Raw genomic sequence first — 25,099 nt, forward strand, 5'->3', positions numbered from 1 at the left:
TATCATGAATTTGTATATTATCAATGTATTTCCTAATGTTGATATTATAAACAAGTATACAAGAAATAGTTGTTTAATGTATAATTAACAACAAATGAGCAGATACATCTGATTTTAGTTAATTAAAATGGCATGCTTAAAATCTCATTGTAAATAACTTCTACAGTATGCACTCTATAAATCACATAATTGTACAACAGTGCAATTTAATCTTGGTCAGTGCAAATTAATCTTGTATATATATTATTAACAAAGAAAATAATTATAATCAGGGATTGGAACTCAGACAAATATAATGTAACTTTTTGCATCATTGTAATCTGTCAACCCAGTGTTGTCTACAAAAAAAAAAATAGTACTTGGTCTAGGTTGTACATTCAAGTATTTTTGGAGAGGAAAGTAGAGGAAAATACATAAAAAATAAAATTTCTGCTGGTTCTCTATTGGTTGTGTCCCACTGCAGGCTTCGGTGCCAATATCTTGTAATTTTCCAATTAATACGGCTTCACGATTTTCATGGAAATATAGTTCTGTAAGAATAAAAGGGTAAATTTAGAAAATGCACATGATATAGTGATTCTTACAGGTATTTTGCTTATAATAATTTGGCTGTTTACTAATTATAATATATGGAAAAGACTTACAGGGAGGGAATACAGGAAGATTCCAATAAACAGGATCACCAGTATGAGAACAATGAGTCCAATGAAGAGACATCTGTATCTGCGCCATATAATGAATTTCATGGACTTGCATGGATTTGTGAACCAAAGGAAGGACGTATCTGGACGGCTGTTTGAACATATTACAACACACAGTATTACTCACAGTTTATATAATCAAACATGATACTGAATGGCCAAACCTCGATATATTCTCATACTTGGGAGGATCTAGTTTGGGGTTCATGTTGGGTTCATCTCTTCCTTTCCCAGCTGGCCTCTCTTCTGCCTCCTTCTCTTCAACCACTTCCAGAGTCATCTCCACTTTACCCTAACACCGCAAAGAGAACGGTCTTTATCATTTGTATACTGTAGATATGCACTATGCATCATGTATCTTATTTTTATCAGTAAGCTACGCTCACAGCCAGGATTCTTTTGCCATCTTCCTCCATGGCACAAGGCCACCAGCCTCTCACTGACTTCTGGGAGAAGAGTGATGTAGGTGTGACGTTTTTGCCTGTTTGGGTTAGCATGCTTAAAGAGCACTTTTCCGCGGTCTTAGCTGGAGGGATGAGGTGAAGCATATCCAACTCCACCGTGCCTGTTTGAGAAAACCCCCCCAAAAAAATTCAACAACATAAAGGAAACCCTAAATAATACATAACAATAATCCGTGAAAAGGAAAGATTAAACATCTGGTGGGTATATAGGTTGATTCGAAGAAGATAATTCACCCAAGTAATCATCCAAGGAGAATTTGTCATTGTCCCAGATCTGAATGATCAGTTTAGGAGGAATCCTGAACTCAGTTTTGTCTAGATTCCAGAAGTGTTCCTGGAAATGAAAACACATGGTTTGAGACTACCATTGATTGAAAACACCTCATCTAATATGTATTTATGCTTTTCCAAACCACTAACCTTTCTAGACACCATGCACAACTGTTCTGCTGGCAAATAATCAAAGCCAAAAACAAATCTCCAGTTGAAATTTCCATCTCCATCAAGAGACCTGTAATGGACATCAGTTTTCTGCTTGTCCTCCTCCATACCTTGCATCCACCTACAGATATACATAAAATCATATATAATATAAATAAATACATATATACTACTACTAATGTTTATAAGCTTGGTGCATGTTTAATCTTTTATGTCTTTGAAAGTAGTCTTTTATACTCACCAATGTTGCATTTATTTGATAAAAATACAGTAAAAACAGCACTATTGTGAAATATTACAATTCAATATATTTTATCTGTCTATTTTAATTTAGTTGAGAATATTTATTTCTGTGATGGTTAAACTGAATTTTAATTCATTACTCCAGTATTCAGTGTCACATGATACTTCATAAATCATTCTAATATGCTGATTTGGTGCTCTTTTTAGTATTATCATCAATATTATAAACAACTGTGCCAATTAATATTTCTGTGGAAACCCTGAAACATTTCTGTCAGGATTCTTTTACTGATTAAGATACTGATACTTTTGATATATTTAACGCATCCTTTCTGAATCCAAGTTTTAATTTCTTTCAAAAAGTACTTAATGACCAATTTTTTTATGTTAGTACTATGCTAATATTGTAATCAACATATTACCCTTTCACATAGATGTCACTCATGTTTTCTCCTGTGATGCTGGTTTCATCCAGAATGACTTCAGTCGTATTCCAAACAATGACTCGCAGGAAATACCTTCAATGTAAAGGGACACATTACAACACCAATCCCACATAAGTAGTTTTACAGTTGTGAGGAAAAGTAGGCTGTACTTCTTGGGTTTGCGAGGAGTGATGTCACAAAGGGGTCCTGGAATACCATGGCTTTTAGGGAATATTTCAACCCACATCTGGATTTTGCCCTATGAAATCAAAATGAACATGAGCGACACAGACAGTACTTCTGGATAAACCAGTGCAAAGTCTTTGAGTATGTATTAGAAAAGCTGAGGATGTGGGGACTGACCTGAGAGAGAGTGGGCTGGTAGGTGCTGTAAAGGGTCCTGGTCTCCACATGCTCTGGGACAAGGCCTTGCCTCCTTAACACATGCAAGCAGATTCGCTCCTTAGGTGGGCCCAAATGTGGATGGATGGTTTTATTGGCCTCTATAAGCAAAGTAATATCCATTGTGTTTTAGTGCTTATTTACTTTATCATAAAATGCTTGTTTAGCAATATATGTTGCTGCAAGTTCCACACCAAAGTATAAATGCAACATACATCATGTACAGTTGTGCTGAATCAGGTAAAACAAAGTGTTACTTTATTTACTACATAAGGGGTTCTTAAGTTCATATTCAGACTACTGTTCAGAAGTTTGGGGTTGTCTCTTATGCTCACCAAGTCTGCATTTATTTGATTGTTTGATCAAAAATACATTGAAATAGCACTTTTTTTTTCTTTACAGTTGACATTTGAGTTGTAGTTATTTACATAAAGTTGAGGCACAAGTTGAAGACAAGGTCTAATAATTTTTATAAGCACACCCAGTTCATCTAGCCTGTAGTCTCGTCCTCCAAACGACAGGAAACTTCCATCATCTGCGATTTGAGGAGCAGGAATTCCTCTCATCCTGGCCAGATTCTGGAGGATCTGTGATGGTTTGAGCTGGTCCCTCCACTGGTTCACTCCAGATCTTTTCCAAACATATTTGAATTATCAAAAGAGTAAATGAATATGCCTAGTAATAGGGAATGATATCATAAAACTGCATGTGAAAAAGTAGCCCCTAATAAGATAAACACTTACACACAGTATGATTTAGGGATTCCACAATGTGAACCGAACCGAGAAAGAAGTCGATTCTCCAGGTCTATAATTGTTTCCCCAACCTTCTCATCAGCGCTAAGCAGGTCATAATCATAGATGGAAATCTTCAAGTCCTTGTCTTGTGGAATGTAGCCACTCAGTTCAAACACTCTGTGTACATATTTGAAAATATTTGTAAAAAATCTCAACAGGAATACACAAATATCTGTATATAAATGTATTACTTATGATATTCTCACCTTCCAAATTCTGGATTTAGAGTATTTGGTTTGTAGTGATCTCTGTCATCAATAATTTTCTTCCCCAGAGAAATCTTTATGTAGGGATCGCACTTCATGAGGAAAGCATATGCTCATGTTACAAAAGTGATGCTTTGTGAATCATTTATTGTTTTACATGTGAACTGGCTGTATTTCCCACCATGCCATTGTTGTCTTTGGGCTGCAGGTCAAGGCAGCGTATGATGTGGATTCTGACCAGGCACTCTTGAGGACAGCTCTCAGGAAGCTCCCTAAACTGCCGAGGTGGGTCTGAGACATTTGGGTCATCTGATAACGGATACATTCGAAATGATCCCTGTAAATATAGTCATACTTTATAATCAAGTAAAACGTTCTTGGTTAGACTACCACTAGATGGCAGTCTAATATAACATATACTCTTTTTGCTGCTTTTTTTATGAGTGCTTCCAAATTTTTTTCTCCAACTGTTTAAAGTTGTCCAGAATCCACTCTATTTTGAAACTTCAAAATGTTGTTATTATTACATGATACTTCACACAAGTAGGAGAACAGTTCTTTCTCAACAACCTGAAATTGAATTCCTCATACAAGGTCATACTAGTGAAAGGGCGGGTTTGTAATATCCAAAAGTCTCTTCTACTAGGCTGAACCGGCAATCTTTGTGTTAGCAGCCTAGATATTTAATGTCAAGGTAACTTCCACCACATATAAAAAAGGCATTCGATTCAAAAGCAAAGGAAGCTCAGTGCATAGCTGACTGGCTAGACTTGCCTTGAACTCTCCCACTACAGAGGGGTCTTCCTCCTCATCCTCGGTTTTGCCACGCTGTAACTTGAATGTAGTGCAGAAGTCTGTCAGCCCTCTGAATTCTGGGACCGCCTCAAGCTCGGTGTTAAAACCTGAAGCAGATATGTACTTTTAATACTGTAATTATACAACAATGGTCACACTTTATCTGCTTTGAAACATAAGCAGGATGCAAACATCCACACAGGATGGTAAGATCGGCCAAGTAAACTCACTGTTAAAGTGTCATATCCTTTCTGGAGATAAGGGCCGCACTTTTCATTCTCGTTAATGGAGGCATAGAATTTGCTCCACCAGTCCACTGTATCCTCTTCCTATAATACATGCAATAAGTATAACAGAAGTGAGTTTGCTGTAACAATCTGCAGCTATTTCGCACCATAACAGCATAGTTCCCAGACTGTTAGTATAACGACAGAAAAGGCTACAGATTTTACTTTCTGCTGGCACTGGGAAAACCACGAATGAGTAGCAACAGAAAAGAAGATTACCTATTAACATATTATCATAAGACTTACAAATGTATGAAATTACTCTGAAAACAATTATTCTTTCAGATCTGTTCACTGTACCTGTTTAGAAGGGCTGGGCATTCTGTCCCCCATGTCAATGACCACATCTCTGGGAGCTGATGCCATCATGGCCACTGAGACATAAATTATGCAGGAGATAACTCTATTGTGTATTCCTTTGAATAATGGCTGATAGAAATTTACCTTTGCAGTGTGTGTGTGTATGTATTTATACATACATATATATATATATATATATATATATATATATATATATATATATATATATATATATATATATATATATATATATATATATATATATATATATATATATAAACAACCCTTTACTTTTGTTACCCTTGGTGAACATAAGATACTTCTTTCTAAAACATTAAATTATTATTATCATTTATATTAATTAAAAATACATTTGAATAAAATGTTACCCTTAGCAGACATAGCCACTTCGACGGTGCTTATATAAGGATCGCATCTGAACTCTTCCAGTGAATTTATAGTACACTGTCCAACGACTGGTTTCCGACCAAAGGGCCTGTGGTCAATAACTTTGATCACAATAGGGGGAGTGTATATCTCATCTTTAGGAAGAAGCTGAAGAGAGAGAGAGATTGTTAGGATTCTGCCTGTCCAAAACCAACAAAGCTTCATTTAAAAACAGAACTATTGAGTGATGTTTGGTGTTTTTATTTTCACTGTATGTTTTGGGATCAAAAACATGTTTAAATCTGGAAGCAGGACAGATTTTGTATATAATCTAGACTCTTGGGGCACGTGGTCTTTTAAAATCAAGACTTTTGATTTGCCACCACAGTCCCAGTGTGTTCTAAGTTTGGAGCTCGCTGTTGTCTGTGTTGCTACAATGTTCCGGACGGTTGCTAGGTGATGGCTAGGGTGTTCTGGGTGGTTTCTTACTGCCCTATGTTACAAAAACTGCCACTCTAAACTCTTAGTATTCTTAGTCTGTGGGGTTTGTTTCTAGCCCATTTTATCATTCGGAAATATAATCACTTAGAAATTTAGCAGATCTATACACAATAACAACATTAATGTCTCATAATTTATGTGAGTACAAAGGACGTGGGATGAGATACGCATCAAAGTTTATTCAAATCTCTAACCATTAAAATGAGCAATAGCACAGCTTAGTTTAGCAAACACCACTAGCATTGTGGGAAGCTGGAAAAACAACTGAAGGTCAGATGTGGCAAAAATCCTTCTATCTTTTGTTTTGTATACAGAGGGATTTCAGCAGTTCTGATTTCTTTAGGCTAGCCATAGCTACAGTATTTCTTTAGGTTAGGGAAGTGATGTACCACTTTGAGGAACAGGATAGAGCTTGGGAAGTTGGGATTTTTCTTGATGTTTTTGATGATGGCAGTCTGAACGGTCTGCCCTCCACATTCAACTATAAGACTGGGGGAAGACACTGCAGCCAGCTGATATGCCTTCATGTTTCTTAAACCCCAGGTCAGGATCTGTCAAAACACAAAGTATGAGACACTGGCAGTAATTTGGTTTGGTTTTACCGCATTATTTGTGAGGATGACTGCATTACCTCGACTGCGGTGAGCTGCACCACAGGCCTGATCCCCTGAGGAACCATGTACAGATTCTCTCCTCTTCGAGGAGGGACCAGGGGAAGGTTAACGTCATTTGCCTGAGGTCAACGATGAACAGTACAGTGGATAAGCAAATGATAATAGTGCTGTGGTTAAGAAACACGCTAATGGCGACAACAGTTAGGTCATTGGGTAAAACTGCTATTCTGCAGTTGCATGTTTCCTTGGTAGTGATGATTCAGCTAAATTTGACAAAACATACTGGCTACACCCTGCAAATTTGAAACTGCAGACAATCCTATGATACAAACAGTATTTAAATTATACTATATGAGGATAGATGAAAGTGACTTGTCTGCTAATATATATATATATATATATATATATATATATATACACATATTTACTGTATTCGATACATTTTTAATAGCAAACAACCATTTGTGTTTAGGTTTGCCCTATAAGAAAAATAAATAAATAATAATATATGATGATATATGTCAATAATTACATACATTATGTCATGTTTTAAAGTGTTTACTAATGTATGGGTAGCTGGGTTTTTACTAACTAAAACTAAAACTCTTAAAAAGCTGAAATAAACTATTAGAACTATTTCATTTAGTTGCCAATGCAACATTTTAGATTTTTTGTTTAATTTAAGTTGAAACCTCACTAAAACTAAAACTTTCTAATATTAAAAGAAAAGAAAAAACAACATAAAAATGACAAAAGCAAAAAGCAAAAGCAATATAATATTTAACTAAAATGAAAACAAACACTGAAAATATCAAATTAAAAGCTAATTTAAAATAATAATAAAACTATAATAGTATAAAGAAATGACTACAATAAACCTGACGTGTAGAGGTAGAAAACACATGGCAAGTAAGAATGTAAACAACCTTATCTTTAAGCAAGAGCTCTGCTGCTACCAGCATTTCTCCTGCATTTCGTCCCTTCACGGTGATGGGGAACCAAAGGAGTTTAGGGGTTAATGTGGTGGCAGGATTCAGCTTCACTACTGGAAGACAGGTGCATCTGCCCATCGGCTCATCCTTCCCCTGCAACACATTCACATGGATCAAGATCAAAGCATGAAGTGCTTTTTGAAGACTCTCTGAAGGCCAGAGTTGGGATTAACAGAGTCATACCACTTGGTCATTATCATAGACTTCCAGAACCACACTGGGTGGGTTATTAGCGATGGTCCGAGGGTCTCCGTAGATTTCAATGTCATCAAAAATAAGAGTTTGGTCCCATGTGGGGTTGAGACTGGACTTAATGATCTCTGTTGTCTTGCTGACATGCAAGAATGACACATGCACATAGGGATCTGTGTAAAACAGTCAAATAAAAATTACAATAAAGCATGTGTAAGATGAATGTGTTCATATCAGATGAACAATACCTTACCAGAAAAGCTGTCTTTGTCCATAGGCAACAGATTCTTGGCTTGATAAACATAGACTCTGAGATGGTAGATGAATGACTCTGTTGAGACACATGGTGATTTGGGTGAAACTTGAATGATGCATTAAACTGATCAAACGTGACTGACCGCAAATACATTTATAATGTCACAAAATATTTTTATTTCAAATAAATGCTAAACTTCATATACATCAAAGAATCCTTAAAAATGGATTGCGATTTCCATAAAGATATCACCATATGACCATATTAAAAATAAACTGAAGACTGTAATAATGGCTGCTTAACTTGTGAACGGTAATGTACAGTAACCATTTAAAAGACTATTATAGTTTCCATGGAGATTCTGCCATGCAGCACAACTAGGTGTTTGGTGCTGAATTTGGTATAACAATAGCATTAATCAGCACCACTCAGGACTTCTATTTGCTCCCTGACTGTTGTTGTTGCTGTTTTGTTTTGTGCAGATTGTTAGGAAGAGGAGGGGTGTGTTAGTCGCAGAGATATAATCAGTGTAAGGAATTTAGAAGGAGTTCTTTAATTAGCAGGGTTGAATAAACATTACTCACTGTCAAATCTGCAAAACACAGTGGGTGTGTTGGCACCAAAGAGTTTAGTCGTGTCCTTTTTGCTGCCTTTTTCGTCATCATCTATTCCCTATAAACAAGTGAGGAAGAGGTGGCATTTGAAAAAGTTCTAAATAAAATAAGTCACGCCATTTTTTTATTATTCTAGACATTAAACTACAACCACAGGAAGGCATTCAAGACAGTAAATGGACTAACCAAAGCCCCTTCCAGGTTAAAGATGGCCGATGCGCCCACACGTTCAGCTGGTGCCATTTTCCTCCTCCAGCGCCTGCGGCGGAATGTGTCCGAGGAACGCTCTTTCCTGTGGAACTTCCACCCAATCAGAGACGAGTATTCCCAGCCTTCGCCAATGTCTTTCTTCTGTTGTGAAAACATTGAATATACATACTGCAGACAATATTTGACTAATGTATTTCACTGATGCTCAGTCAGAAGTGAAAGTCAGTTGCAGTACAAGTTAACATGGCACAAATAAGAACAATTAGAAACTAAACATCAGAAAATAACAGAAGTGAGGAGGTCTCACCTCTGTAGTTGGTGCGTCTGATATCTTCCTGCGTGGTCGGACCAGTCTTTTCCTGCGATGGATGTGGTACATTTTCTCAGCAGCAACCCAGGACCTGGGCTTATCATCAGGAGGAATGGTGACACCATATTCCCATCCTGACATTCAATACAAACAATAGAAAAACTGATAAACGCTGGCTTCCTGAATTACTCCAGTCTTCAGAGTCACAAGGTTTCTTATCATTATTATTGTTGAAAACAATTGTGCTGCTTAATATTGCAATGGAAACATTTAAGAAGAAACAACATTCATTTGAAATATAAATCTTCTGTAACTGGCTTTTAATCCTGGTAACCAGAATTCCTGACCTTTCTCGTCCACTGCCCTGTTGCTGTCAAAATTCCAGTCATCTTCCCAAATCCATCCTGGAGGACACTCAAATTCTTGAGGCTTCTGGGCCTTCTCTCCATTCTGCACAGAACAAATCCCATCATTCAATACCTGAAGTGGTCTTTCACTCAAAAATGACAATTCTATCACTATTTACTCACCCTACCAATAACTTTCTTTATTCCATGGAGAAATGTGATATTTTGAATCATTTCAAGAGCATTTCAAGTACACAAAGTCCATAAAAGTACCATGAAGGTATCATTTAAAAGTATTTGTAAACCATACAATACAATAGCTTGGTGTGATGAAAAAACTGAATTGTTATAGTTTTGTGGGGCATTAACTCGAGAACCGCTTTGAACTGAGTCAGTGAGTTGAAACTTACAACTTGAAAACCAAATCAGACACAATGTAAATAAATGAATCAGAAATGGATAAACTGATTAATTAAATGGAATCAATGATTCATTCACCACTGCTTATCTCGTGAACTTACCCAGATGTTCATATAAAGCTATTCATATAGTTGTACAGATACTTTTATGATACTTTTATTGGGCTTTTTAATTAAAAAGATTCCCATGATATGAAAGAATCATCAAGAATTTGAAAGAAAATTCATTGGAATTAATTTAAAAATTAGAATGAGTCAATAATTCACTATACTCTAAAAAATCTGGGGTTATTTATTTTAACCCAAATGCTGGGTTGAGCCTTTTGGGTAATTTTTTGGGGATATTTTTTCAGTGTTTGGGTAGTTTTTGTATTACCCCAGCCCCTGGGTCAAACAACAACCCAGTGTTTGGGTTGTGTTGCAGCTCCTGGGTCAAATGTGACAACCAAATGTTTGGGTAGTTTTTGTATTACTCAGATCCTGGGTCAGACTTAACCCAGCGGTTGAGTTATTTATCACGGGGATTTGCTTCTCTTCTGGAGAGAGCAGTTCTTAGCACCATCGAATTGACGCATTCATCTGTAAAATACAGGTTTGTTTAGATTTTATTTTATCTATAAAATCATTACTGTGCTGAATATCGTTCAATTGTATGCAGAGCAACAAGCGCGTGGTATGAATCACCTTTTAACGAGTGTTGCGGTCTTTTCGAGAGATGGAAAAGCCTGATTATAAAGGTTATAATGGCAATCGCAGTATATTTCGACTATGAGTGAAACGCAGGGGGGGGCGGCCTCAGATGTGAGCAGTTCCCCGCCGAACATCGGGGAATTTGAGAACCAGTGCGACGCAGCGCCGGTGGAAACAGAACAACAAAGACTGATTAATAACACGCAAATTACTTATGTTTAACGTTTATTTTATCTTTTTTATTGTTTGTTAAACGAGTTTAAATATTGGCAATATGTAAAGCCTATTAAAACGATATAAACAATGCTGGAAATGATAATTAAAGGAAAATAAAGGAAGTTATTTTAGAAAAGTTTAGATGATTTAAGTTAATCTGTAAACATTATTTAATGTATGAAGTAAAAAAAATAAGCTAGTTATATAGTAAAAATGTAAACACTTTATCTGCGTTAAATCAACCCCTTATGCTGGGTTAAATAAACAACCTAATTTTCTGGGTAAAATTAACCCAAGATGAGTTCTTTCCTATATTTACCCAGCCCTTGGGTTAATAACAACACAAACTGGGTTGTTTTTAACCCATTATTTTTTTAGAGTGTAATCAGATTTTTGTTGTGAACTTCGAATGAACTTTATATGAGGCCACAGGAAAAAATACATCTGCTTTAAATTTCCATACTATTTTCAGTATGAAATTCAAAATGTGACATTAAATGTTGTTGATTTTCTCACCACGTCAGTAAAAGGTTCAGTGGCAGGTTTCCATTCACCACCAGGGAAGCGGGTTTCGTTTTGGTAGACCTCATCTGTGAATTCAGAATGTCCTGCATCAGCCTCTGTAAGCAGACTGAGTCAAGCACAGAACACACAGATGGGGTGTTAGCGACACATTTATATCAGCACACACAAAACAGTCAAACAAGCATTGAGCCAAGGCCATGACACAGCACAGGGCTGAGAGTGGGGTCAGTGCAAAAGGCCCGGAAGAGTAAAAAATGAGCTGACTATATAAACACAGTAGAGAGGGTCTGGCAGAGAGACTATGTTAAGGCTACAGTAGGGCCGACTACGGCTGTATGCCAACTACCACAGTGTGCTAGAAAGAGATAAATAGACTCTAACCCACTTTACTTTTACCACAATGTCACTAATCACATAGACTAGCATTCAAAAGTATGGTGTCAGTAAGTTTTTTTAAATAAACATCTATGTAAATAAATACTTTTATTTAGCAAGGATACATTAAATTGATCAAATGTGAGAGTAAATATGTTTATAATGTTACAAATTATTTATATTTCAAATAAATGCTTTAATTATTTATCAGTGAATAGTGCTTTTTTTGTTTAAGTATCATGGTTTAAAAAAATATATATATAAAAACAAATCTTTAAAAAGTATATTAAGCAGTACATTGTTTTTAACACTGATAAATGATGCAACAAATCAGCATATTGCATTTTTAAATACAGCATTGCCATCACATAATAATTACATTTTAAAACATATTAAAATAGGAATTGTAATAATATTTCTAATTTTTACTGTATTTTTATTTTATTTTTGTAATTTTTTAATAGGCTTAATAGGCTTTTAATAGGCTTTTTTAAAAAAAAATAATACAGAAAAAGCACAGTACATTAGTATAAAAGTATAAAAATCTTAGTATTCATTATTCAGTTTTGATTTTAACATTCTTAAAAATCTTAAAATTCAATGTTTCTTTGTAGGTTTTTTTTTTTTTTTTTTTTTTTTTTTTTTTACCACATAAGCAAATTGTTTCTTTTTTTGTGCAAAAAGGTAACAATCTTTAGTAAGGTTTATTCTTAATACAAGACAAAATATTAGGCCAATGGGATAAGAAAATATGTAAAAATATATTTTTGTATTAATTTACATAATTTTGCTTATCAAGTGAATTAATGGTGTATAAATAATTTAGATATCATTTACTTGCAAAAGACAAAATACTGATTAATACACTTTTGCAGTGCAGTGTAGTTTAAGCTGAGTGGGTGCTAAAAAGTAAAGTTCAATAACCATGCTAATCATAGCAAAATACTTATTCATATTGAAATATGCATTCATATATAGCTTACCAGCGCTCGGGGGCAATCAACCAGTCTCCTTCCCACTCCCAGCTCAGGGGCGGCAGGAAACGTTCCTGCTTCAGTTTTACTTTTCCTGTCACGTCCGAAAACTTATGTCGGCCAACCAGACCTGTGGTTCCCCACTTCCCAAAAACCTGAGCCTGATTCTCGTACTAACACAAGAGAACAGAATGGGTCATCTTAGTGTTGCTAAGGGAAGTTCCACACAACAGACCACAACAAACATCAATATTATATAGGTTTCACTTCAGTGTTCACTTTTACTAACCATCTCTGCATACACACTGAATGTTCCCTCTGCAAAGCTGTTGAAATTCTTCTCATGTGCAGACAGACCCAACCACATGTTCACACGCAGCTGCACAGGGATCTTGAGGCCTTTGTTTTTGTCCATTGGGTACTGAAAACAACAAGTTTACATTTAATCTTTATTTTTTTTAAATGAATCTGGATTATTAGGAAATAGTAAATGTGATTGGGAAATGTGAATTTGACACAAACTGGTATTGCATGCATGTCCGTTTACTGTTGAATCTTAATCAAAAATGAAATCCTTTTTTTTTTTTTTTTTTTTAAACATATGAGTATATTTTTTTCTTTCTCATATGTCAAATAGATAGCCACAGGTTTATTCTTACAGCATGTCTACATATATATATATATATATATATATATATATATATATATATATATATATATATATATATATATATATATATATATATATATATATATATGTATATGTATATTAGAAAACTGATAAATGTCAGAAGATTGGTGAGTCTTTGCTTTAATTAAAAATGATTATTATACTTTAATATTTACTTAATGATAAATAACAGTTAGTGTGACGTATTATTTACTTACTACACTGAATATTTGTGTTAAAAACTTTTAATTGTGAATGGAACTTGCAGAAAGAAAGACTGACCAATATACAGTACATCTTTATACATACATGAACATTTAAACCTGAAATCTTCATGTTAAGTAATAAAACAGCCATGGATATGAAATGTGTCAACTACCCTCGTGTTGTACCAATCTAACTTTCAGTTTCAAAATGGTCCTCTTTACCTGCATGAAGATGCTTTGCATCCTGCCGCAGTACTTGCCGACAGCCTGCTCGCTGTGGGTGGAGTAGAGAACCTGATTGGCTGGGATTCGGGCGTAGGCCACTCGTTTCTCTCCTCTTAGCATCCATATGATAACATCAGGCATACTGTTCTGAGGCTGTATTGTGAATGGAAACAAACCTGAATGTTCATAGGGCTTTTGATTATGTATATTTGACTTCTGGATATACAACATTCCCTTCTGCACACAAACTCTAACTCAGTACAAGATTAGTGTCGCATGAGGCAATGGCAAACCTCCTCTGTGATCTGCTGTAGTCGCTCCAGCCAGTCCTCTATATCAGGCATTGTGGCTCTAACATCAACGGCCTCCTCCCTCATGCGAATGGCCGCCTCTTTGACCCCGGCCAAGGTTTTGTCCCGCAGATTCTTGATCTGAATATCAAGCTCTGTAAGATTCGACTTGCCCTCCAAATTTGGTAGCTGGTAACTAATAGCAACAAGATTCAAGTTACTCGCGTGTCTGACATGGTAAGCAAATAAAGTTAGTCACAAGGCAGTGTTTGTTTTCTCATTTTTACATTTGACCTTTTTGTTGTTGTTTTAGTCACCGTTTTTGTTTCTTTGACAAAAATGTTATTTTAACTCAGTCAGTATTTTTTTTATGTCATTTTTCTTCATTTTAGTCCATTATACTTTCTCTGAAATGGCATATAGTTTTTTTTTTTGGGGGGGCTATGTGCAAATTTTTGTTATATTTTTATCAACAATATGGTTCAATTGTTTAATTAAATTTAAATCCAGATTATTTGATTATCATCACAATGCATTCATTATTATCATTAACAAAATAATAAAAACATCCTGAAAACAAACAAATTCTTCAGTAATTTTGTTGCCGAGTTCAACAATGCCCTGAGTGCAACTAACTCTAAGTAATAAAACAGAGGAAGATAAGAAAGTTTAGCTTCTGGGATTTACCTGGAAAGGTCATCGATGAGTTGGGTGATAAGTTTCAGCCAAATCTCAGCCAGGCGAGAGTCAGACACTTTAGCCAGGAGCGCCGTCTTCAGAGAGACAATGTTGGATTGCTAAAGAAAGAGATATACAAAATATGTGACTGCTCTGAATTCTTTATCTGATTGGCATTAAAATGCATTCAAATCGTACCAGTCGGTCAGAAATGTAGAGAATGATGTTCACCGCATCCATACGGTGATTTATGTCCTCCCAGAAAGATGTGAGGATAACAACAGGCTTAGAATCAGCCCAGGGCAAGTAATAATAGTGATTACCTATGGAGAAACACAAACAATTTAAGAACAAAACAATGCAAGTCTCAAGTGGCTCACATTTGTATCTGTTGAGAAACTCACCATCAAAAACAGCACAGCTAAACTGAGTGGTGGAGGCCAGAGGTTTGCATGTGGAGTCCTGTTTATTTCCATAGTTTCCAATGCTGACCTCGAACTGAATGGGTTCTCCAGGCTCCTGAAGCATGGAGGCACTGTGGAACACGGCACATAAGGAATATTTCCTTCTCCGCTGGTACTTCTGCACAGTAAAAGTGCGTAAAACAAGAAGTTTTAGTTCTGTTGTGCAAAAACATGGATTATGATTTCAGGACTGTAGTCTTTTGTAATCAATGTAAAAAATATATTTAGAAGAATGTTTACTCCATGAAGCAATGGTGTGAAAAATGTTTGTCGTCACCTGTGCCACCAGAATGTCATCGTTTGAAATGTCTTCCACTTTCTTGTCAGTTTTGTCATCGAGTTGAGTGGAGAGCTCGATCAGAATCCTCCCCCGATACGCCACCCCTTCACCCTGAAACACACAGACCGAGTTTAACAGCTCTGACAACTGCCACGGATTGTGCAACCAACAACTGATGGTGTGAATTAAAAATGGCTGCATGTATTGTTTGTTCAGTTTTTTTATGCAAAGCAAACAGTTCATATAAATAATATTGTCTTTAAAGTCAATGTGTTGCAGAAATGGTTTCCATCTCAGATTGTTGCTGGGCTTTGGTCAGTATTTATAAAAAATTATTGTAGCTCTCACCAATCCCCCAGCACAGGATTTTTTTATTTTTTTTTCAACACTCACCTTGCCATAATTCAGATCCTCGTATGGGTCAAGTAGACCAGTAAATTCTCTTGGACTTCCATAAAGGTTAACATAACAAGGCCCAAAAGCCGGAAGAAATCCAACCTCAGATTCTGTGGTGTCCACTGAAAAAAAAAAAAATTATAATTTTTGGTTAGAGATACTTTGAGATGACCATTGAATCAACAAGACAACTGATACATAAGAAACATAAAAAATATTGATATTTCATTTTATTAGGAATGCTAATATACATCCAATATTAACAAACAAAAGTGTGTAAATTGTACACCAACATAGCCACCAAATGTAATTGTAAAAATAATGACAGTTTTCAAACAGTTTCAATGTTGCTGTTTGAGCATAAAAAGGATCTGCAAAGTTACAAAGCTCAAAGTCCAACTCAAAAGGAGATATTTTATTTAAAAGAAACTACAACGAACAACTCGTTTGCACTACCACACATATTTTCCGGGATTTGTGATATAACACATATCGACGAATGGGACAAGACCTGGTTGAGCTGCACTAGAGAAGGCAACAAGTGTTATCACAATGTCGGAGAGACGCTAGCTTTCCCAAGGCAGACTTAGAGCTTAGAGTGGTTACAATCATCTGGGTTTAAATCGCGCTCAAATTGATTTGATTTTGATGCAATATTTACACTGAAGCTTACAGGTGGCTATGGTAAGTGGCGTGACATTTCCCGACCAGGGGTCGAGTGGTGCCAATCACAACACACACTGGCACAACTAACCAATCACAGCGCATTTTGTGTTTCAGAAGGCGGGCCTTCATTTGATACAGGAACTATTTGAGCCATTTATGCCAGACTGGGGAGAGAGGTCTCGTAACAATGTAAAATATGTAAAAAATAATGTATATATATGTAATACAATTTAGAGATTTAACAAGATTCACAATACCATTAAAGGAAGGAGGCAGTCCATTTTCTGAGGGTGATTCTGGTGAAGAAACAGGATTTAGTACAGGTTTTAGACAGGATACATTCTGTTCGACAGTAAGCCTTTATCCGAAAGTTCTATTTTATATAATATTCTAATATTCACTGATATTCAGATCTAAAATTGAAATGACTTCAAACCTGCACCCAATAAGACACAAACAGATAACCCTACCCTCAATTTCGCCCCCAGATGATGCTATTTTCGTCAGATTAAGGAATGTGGTCCCAATAACATCATTCCTTGACAGCCGATCCCTGTGAAAAGCATGAGTCAAAAATTCAGCTTTTCCATTACAGGAATACATTAAAACAAAAAATGGTAATTTTAAATAGTAATAATATTTCATAATCTTACTGTTTCCCTGTATTTGTAATTAAATAAATGCAGCCTTGGTTTAGCATAAAATAATTATTTCAAAACATTAAAAATCTGAGCTGTAAAACGATCAGTCATATGAAGAACTTACCAGTCAAATACAGTAAGTTTGATGCGTTCACACATTGATGGGAACTAAAAGGAAAGATTGAAGAGTTATTCACCTAGTTTGTGTGGTAGACTTCAGCCACCGCTGTTTAATAAAGCATTCTAGGCATTTTCCATAGAAATTGTTACATTTGATTTAATAAATCTGATATGTATTCAGTTTTATTAACCGATTAACCTAGTTTCCAGGTTAGCGCCCTTCCTACCTTAACCTGCAGGTGAATCAGCTGATTCCACTCTGGATTGGCATTCTTCTCTACGATCTTGTACACACCTTAAAAGACCAAAATGAAGCAAGTCATCACAATTCTTTAACAATCAGGCATATTTTTAACAATAAGCATCAATAACATCTGTTTTGTTGTCACCTTTTTGCCAGCAAAACTGACTTCTAAAAAAGGATCCACCAAATTTTTCTTATCATCTGTTCCACCAAATATGTTCTTTACTGTCTGGGCAAATGCATCATCCACTGAAAATCAAGTGACAAAAGATGCATATTACTGATACTGACTATGGGAATAGAAATAGGAGTATATAGAATTGCAGCTGTGATGATTACTTTGTGGCATGTCTTCAGCACGGTAGATTTTTAGACTCAGCGTAGCACATCGTAAAGCGACTCCAGCTGGCAGCAGCAAGTTACTTTCAATGTCATCCTGTTCCTCAGTGGCTTCTTGCTTTTCCACCTGACCAACAAGTTAATCATAGGTATCACACAATGTTATCACCCAGTCACAGCAAAAGATTTTAATTAATTAATAATTATATGTTTTCTTTTCTTTTTTCTGAATAGATAATTTATAATATGTGACCCTGGACCATAAAACCACTCATAGGGTCAGTTCCATCTATTTGAAAATCTGGAATCTTAGGGTGCAAAATAAATAAATAAATCTAAATCACCTTTAAAGTTGTCCAAATGAAGTTCTTAGCAATGCATATTACTCATCAAAAAATAGGTTTTGATACATTTACGTAAAATTACAATATATCTTCATGGAACATGATCTTCACATAATATTATAATGATTTTTGGAATAAAAAAAAAAATCAATTATTTTGACCCATACAATATTTTTTTTTTTTGGATATTGCTAAAAATATACCCAAGCGACTTTTAAAATTATGTTAAAATGGCACTTGAATCTTTACTTATATTTACTAGGGTGGATGAACAAAGAACAGTTCATTTCCTAATTTCTTAACTTCCCAATTAATGCTCTAATTTCCCCCAAATATAAATGGCAACATTTTGAAACGTTTATTACAATTCATGCTGAAAATTGTATTAAAAATGTCCATATTTGCACAATCCATTTGGTTCCTCATTATAAACTGAATTCAAATTCGGGAACTGAAAACTAGAAACAAATTATTATATTTCTGGCCTGGCCTTTTTTTTTATCTACTAAAATATTTTCCCCTTTCTCAAATAGATCTGCAGCTTCACCAACAGAAATGTTTTTTTTTTAACAAATCTTTGCAAATCGCCTTTCCAAATAATGAGATACTTGGCAAGTTTCATGGTGAATGTGGCTAAAGTAAACAGTCTTGATAGTGGCTCGGAAAAGAGGGGCAAAAAAAAAAAGGTGTTTTTACACTGCCATTAAAACATTTTAACTAAACTTTGTAAAATAATTTTCATTAAGACCCTAAAGAATCATATCAACTTGTGGGAAATGTGCATCCGATGACCCCTTTTAACATTTAGAGTGATGGGTACTTGGGAGCTTACCGGTGGCTCGTCTCCGGTGCCTACTATGAACATACTGACTTTCAGGTAACCTCTGGCTCCAGAGACTGAATCATCAAGGTCACTTAGCAGTAACCATTTCCTCATGATTGCATGGCCTGTCAGAGACACACCACAGATTACCTAATATGAATGTGTACTGGCGTGATAACTTTTTAAACTTTTAACATTACACAATTTTCATTATGTTGCACAATTTAACAGTTCAGAATCCAAATGCCAAACTCGTCACATACCAGGCTCATCATAGACATAGCCAACATCCAGCTGTTAAAACAAGGTTTGTAAGGAGTTTGTAAGGACATATTGTATGCTCAATATCAAAGCATTCACATATGCTTGATATGAAGATATTAAGATTCTAACCAAGTCATAAAAACATGGTAAATATATTCAAATGACATTAGGATTGCATGGATTATATGAACGCATACCTTAAACTCCCCAACAAGACTGTCTGCTCTAAGGGAGTAGGCATTATACACCTACATTTAAGAGAGAAATATCTATTAAAAGACAGACCGTAAAAAGTGGCAACCATGGTCTACATATAATGTGAACTAGAGATGAAAGTACAAACTCTCTCTCAAATATAAAACTATTTACTTAACAAGATTTGCAAAGGCAGGACATGTTCCTGTATCCTCATCCTGGTTTGATCCAGGAACAACATTGTTATAAACCAATCAGTGTCTTCAGATTTTAATATTAGTCATAGGGTTGGGGGCTATGATTGATTGGTTGATAGAATGCTGATCAAGATAAACATTCTCTACTTTTGGAGATTGTGTTGTGCCAGGATCATATAAAGACTCATCTTACCCGAATCATGATGCTCTCATCAAAAAGTTCAGAAGGCAACATGTTGACATTGTAGAAGAAAATCTGTGGAAACGTCATCTAAATTAAATTATATTCACAAGACAGGCCATGAAATGCTAACAGAAACAAAACTTTTGGTTCAAGTAGCCGCAACCAAACATGTACGTATGAGAAATTAAGAGATTGTAGACTCACTGAGGCAAGTGAAGAGAGACAGAAATATCAGGAAAAAAGAAAAGAGGAAAAAGCCAGGAGGTTTTTAGCCAAAAAAGGTACAGTGCAGAGTGAAGCGGAAGCAGATACAGATGGGCACGTTAAAAACCAAAATACCTCATCAAAGAATGGATTGTTTCCTCTTCGGATCCTCGTTCTGTGTGTCTGTCCACACACACTTGCTTTGACGACTGGCTTTATGTTATTGCCGGGTAACTGCCGACCCTCAATTACTCGAATACGGATCTAAGTAAAGATAACAATGTCAGCAGATTAAAGCTCACCAACTTCTCAGATAGGATGTTCAGCAAGAGGAATACGTACCTGGAAATCTTGGGGTTTGTTGGCCAAAGTTCTTTGTCGCTTGCGAGTTGTACGGACCATCTTTTTTGGCTGTCCAGAAGGAGAAACTCCAGGTGCCCCTGGCTCAGCCACATAACCTGCATCTTCATCACTATCAACACCTTTCTCCTCTTCACCAACTAGAAGCATAGCCAACAGATATATATATACATGTATGTATGTATTAAGACACATAGATGTAAATGACTTATGTTAACTTCACAAAACAAAAAGATTTGCCAAGGTGATGAATACTGTATAAGTCGGTGTTGATATGTAAATGTGGGCGGTTAGATGTTAATGTGTTGATAGATAACTTTTTACTGCAATATTGCATTGATTTCTGAATGACCGAGTTTTACAGCATAGTTAAAATGGGAATCATTATTACTGTTAAGCATAAAGAGACAATGTGGCAGGCTCTGGTAGAGTGTCCTTTGTGTTTGTGGGTGTTCCATGTTCTGTCCTCATTTGCATCAATCATTTCCATACAGTATGTAAACACAAATGCCTAAAATCTTCCTGCAGTTCTGTAGGGCAGTCTATCCCAACTGGTTAAAAAAAAGAACAACAGTTTATATAGGAGAGTTATATGCACGAAAGTGAAAATACCTGCAGTTTCTCCGGTTTGGCCATCTCCCATGTTTTGATCATTTGGGTTCGGGACAGTACTTGCAGGAGGCTCATAACCGATCGTTAAACTGATAGTTGCCTAAAGTAGGACATGCAGAGGAATGCAGTTTGAATAGTTATACTCAATTATTATATGTTTGTCAGCATCATTCTTGTTGTTGAAGTCCATACTGTACAAACATATTTACCCCAATTTCCTGTTTCTTCTCATTAATCAGAGGAATATTCTTGGAAGGAAGAGATCTGGTCTGACCAGCAGCCAGTTCTTTAAGAGAGATCTTTGCCGAACCAATAAATCTAGAAAGCAGAGGAAAACAATACTAAACAGAGACGCAAACTCCAATATTTACACAAATTGGACATACAGTTTAAGCGATTCTCTGCTTTTGTTTGTAATGTTGCATATAGAGTAGAGCATAAAATCAAGTATAAATTGATTTTAAGCAGTGAAACGACAGCAGAAAACATTTTCAGAATAGGTTTACATTTCGTTTTCATTTCTGCTTTTCTCACTCAGGACATGTCCAGTCAGAACTCTCTGACAAAGACCTGAAAGAGACAACTTATAGTTTTGCAATGGCTGATGAATCAGGGTGACTTATCTTGGGTGGGCTCAACCACCAGATTTCGAAATGGGGAAAATATGGATTGTCAAGAATAAAACAGCATCCTTGTATTTACACAACCCTATTACAATTATGTCACAACATTTAGAAATTATGTCTTAATCTAAAATTCCTTCAAGAAGAAATCCAAAACTTGCAGTGGCTTTTTCATTGTACATACATGTACAGAAAAAAATAAATAATGAAATATTACTATAAAAGTTGCTTCTTTTGTCCACAAATGTACATACAATACCATTCAAAAGTTTAGGGTCTGTATGATTTTTTTAATGCTCAGAAAGGCTGAATTGATATGATCAAAATACAGTCCAAATATTAATATTGATAAATAAATCTTCTATGATATCAAAGCTGAATTTTCAGCATTCATTACTCCTGATTTTTCAGAAATCCTTCTAACATGCTTATTTGGTGTTCAAGGAACATTTCTTATTATTTTGAAAAAAAGTTGTGCTCTTTTTGACCTGACACCTTGGAACGGTGATGTACTGCATACAGAGAGGTGGTTTTGTAGCATTTTCTGTAATATTGTGATGTATAATAAACTGTGCAGAAAACATTAAAGTATGTCTGTACATTCTATGATACGTCCCCTTTCAATCCTGGTTACTGTACAGCAGATCAAAAAAGTTGAAATAAAGAGGGAAAACAACTGGAAGCAAGTACACTAGGCCAGAGACTTATGTGCCAGGCAGAGGGGAGAAAAAGAGTAACTTCAGAGGGGGGACGCCTGAGAACACAACTTATCTGTACTATGCCTTCATTTTATGTACAGCTTGTCTACAACTTCTGTGGAGACCCACATAACGTGAAGTGAGTAAGAGTGTAATATAAATAATTTACATCATGAATGATAAATTCACCATATGGACAGGACTCAGCATCATATGGAGATTAACATGCCTGTTGTGTAATACCTGGAAATTCAACAGTCATGATCTGTCATAATCACTAAATCATAATCAATAAATCATACTGTTTTGTGTAATAGTCCTGATCACCCAAAATCAAGGTTTTTTGAAGACTGGCTTATTGCATTATAAACATATTTGAGAGGGCTACTGACATTAGCTTGTCTGTTTTGGAACATAATTTTGGATTATTTAAACACTCCCTGTAAATACTCAGTAAACATCCAGTACCAGCACTTTTTTTTCCATGCCAAAAATATCTGCTGCCATTTCCTTTGTCAAATCCCTGTGGTCTTCTGAAACTGACTTAACATAGGCCTAAAGAACATATCCAAGAGATGAATATATATATATATATATATATATATATATATATATATATATATATATATATATATATATATATATATATATATATAAAGAAACCACGCACATGATTTACTTATGAGTCATAAACTATGATGAGGATAAAATCAGGATAAACTTCCTGAAATTCCTTCAAAGAATATCCTTTACAAAATCACATTTAAATTCCCAAATTAAGCCAAAGCCAATTGTGAATTTAATTATTTAATGCTTGTAAACACTGAAATCAAGCAAGGTGTCACAAGTTTATATTTGTAATGTTTTTTTTTTATTTTTTACATTTGTTGCTATGTTACTCTCTAGCCCGTGGCAACAAAGAATACAAAACTTCAGCAAGTATGTGCTTACATATGAAAGCCTGCAAACTGAAAAAAAAAAAAAAAAAAAAAAGCTGTGGAGAAGTCATCTGCATGACTCATGGAAAGTTCACTATCATGGCAGACTTTGCACAGTAACACTTGCCACATGGAAGAAAAAACAACCTTCTGATCCAAACCAAATGCTCACTCGGTTCGGTTTGGCTGCATGTGAATCTAACAAGCCTTTTAAAGGACTCACCGATGGTGCTACTTTGGACTGCTCAGAGTTTCTCGCCACCATAACTCAGCAAGTTTAGACAAGGTGGTTGGGTGTGGCAGTGGCTTTTAAAGGCTTTTGTGTCTAACTCTGCACTCCACTAACTAATCTCACAAACCCACTGCTGCTCCTAAAAGTTCACAGAGCTTTAACAAAAGCACAAGGCTCCCTTAGGTTTATCATTTACACTGCAGTGATTTCAACTTCAGTGATATTTACACAAAGTGTGAAATGATTGCAGGGAAACCTACCACACCCATTTGGCAAATCCAGAATACCACATAAACCACCTTCACCAGCAGAAATGTAAAGAAATATATTTTCTTTCACCATGCTCGCCATTTTATGGCTTGTTAGAATCCACAAATGCTCAAACAGTGGTGGATGCAAACATACTTGTCTTTTCCAATGGTTTCATAGTCTTTCACAACCACATCAATGAATGAAGAGGAATCCAGTGGGGTACCTTTCAAATCAAACTCAATAATCTGAAATGGCAAAATCAGGTCTAGGTTATCTTCACATCTTAGATGCATTGATTTCAATTACATCACTTTCAAAAAAGAAACCACTATGACTTGTACTGACCTCATTCCACACAGGATTTAATTCTTTGTCAATGGCTTTTGTTTTCTTTTTTTCACCTGTAAGTTGAAATATGTAAGCCGTCAATACACTAGAACTATCTTATTACCAATCAAACTACATCAGCTTTGACTCTGAAAACATATTTAAAATATCGTTTTATTAATTTAATTCTTTATTCATTAGCCTATATTTAGTTTTAGGGACTACAATGTAAATGTTCTATATACAGGAGTATCTAAAACAAAAAAAAACAAAAACACCAAAGTAAAATCTTATACTGGAGTTAAATAAATGCACATTTCCATGTTTGTTTTTTTTTTTTTTTTTTTTTTTTACAGTGTATTCTATGGGAAGGACGTTTCACTAAGGATGGGTCATTCCAAGCCCTTATAAGGACGTTTGCTGTACTTTACATGTAAACAAACGCATCTCAAACGTATGAGAGAAAAAAAAATTACGATAAAAACGTCATATTTGTACATAGGATATTTAAAAAGACTCAACTTTTTAGTTACATTTTAATTAAGTTTAATTAGGTTTTCAAACGCACAGTTTAACTCATTAAATGCGAATAATAATTATTATTATAATAATAATAATAATAATATTATAATAATAATAATAATAATAACTCATTGAGGGGAAAACGTGAAGGCTTACCCTTAAAGATGATTCCTGCTATTGGATCCGGAATTCCAAGTGTCTTTTTGGGAATTCCTTTGGCGGATTCAACAACCACCTTCAACATGTTGCCAATTGTGAATTCGGCTCCTGTTGCACAGAAGACATCGACCTAATAGATAAACTTCATCATCAAGAGCAGAAACATTGACCATCAGAGAAGGAAGTACTGCTGGAGAGATGAGAAGCGCTGAATGAGAGGAGGGACCATGTGTAGTCCAGTTACAGGAACCTCAAACAATCAC

General features: G+C 35.5%; 1 protein-coding gene across 1 annotated transcript; it reads right to left on the reverse strand.

Annotated features, from left to right (window-relative positions):
- Positions 1–57: 57 nt before the first annotated feature.
- On the reverse strand, positions 58–25,064 carry myofl (myoferlin like). Its single transcript, XM_026261581.1, has 53 exons — positions 24,834–25,064; positions 24,174–24,229; positions 23,982–24,073; positions 21,295–21,403; positions 21,086–21,185; positions 20,456–20,613; positions 20,249–20,377; positions 19,919–19,981; positions 19,531–19,581; positions 19,333–19,363; positions 19,079–19,194; positions 17,903–18,029; positions 17,676–17,812; positions 17,547–17,603; positions 17,324–17,367; positions 17,029–17,111; positions 16,816–16,854; positions 15,890–16,014; positions 15,494–15,607; positions 15,157–15,334; positions 14,951–15,075; positions 14,762–14,871; positions 14,078–14,270; positions 13,782–13,937; positions 12,973–13,104; positions 12,693–12,856; positions 11,326–11,440; positions 9,485–9,587; positions 9,135–9,271; positions 8,804–8,968; positions 8,588–8,675; positions 8,001–8,078; positions 7,739–7,920; positions 7,490–7,648; positions 6,581–6,682; positions 6,339–6,500; positions 5,451–5,616; positions 5,062–5,135; positions 4,701–4,803; positions 4,454–4,581; positions 3,861–4,016; positions 3,680–3,771; positions 3,420–3,590; positions 3,158–3,306; positions 2,638–2,777; positions 2,445–2,533; positions 2,272–2,367; positions 1,586–1,727; positions 1,400–1,499; positions 1,088–1,266; positions 884–993; positions 645–792; positions 58–530 (listed from the first exon to the last, which is right to left on the reverse strand). Exons 1-53 carry the CDS (start codon positions 24,919–24,921, stop codon positions 495–497), a joined length of 6,147 nt encoding a protein of 2,048 aa, XP_026117366.1. The 5' UTR covers positions 24,922–25,064; the 3' UTR covers positions 58–494.
- Between the last annotated feature and the right edge of the window lie 35 nt (positions 25,065–25,099).

Source organism: Carassius auratus, unplaced genomic scaffold (genome assembly GCF_003368295.1).
Source record: "Carassius auratus strain Wakin unplaced genomic scaffold, ASM336829v1 scaf_tig00215878, whole genome shotgun sequence".
In the NCBI taxonomy this organism is placed as follows: domain Eukaryota; kingdom Metazoa; phylum Chordata; class Actinopteri; order Cypriniformes; family Cyprinidae; genus Carassius; species Carassius auratus.

Excerpts from the sequence above, each read along its gene's own strand:
- myofl (XM_026261581.1), bottom strand. The coding sequence starts at position 24,921 with ATGTTGAAGGTGGTTGTTGAATCCGCCAAAGGAATTCCCAAAAAGACA. Across the intron at positions 20,378-20,455 it reads ACAAACCCCAAGATTTCCAG|ATCCGTATTCGAGTAATTGA; the intron begins GTACGTATTCCT and ends ATCTTTACTTAG. Across the intron at positions 2,534-2,637 it reads ACCAGCCCACTCTCTCTCAG|GGCAAAATCCAGATGTGGGT; the intron begins GTCAGTCCCCAC and ends TTGATTTCATAG.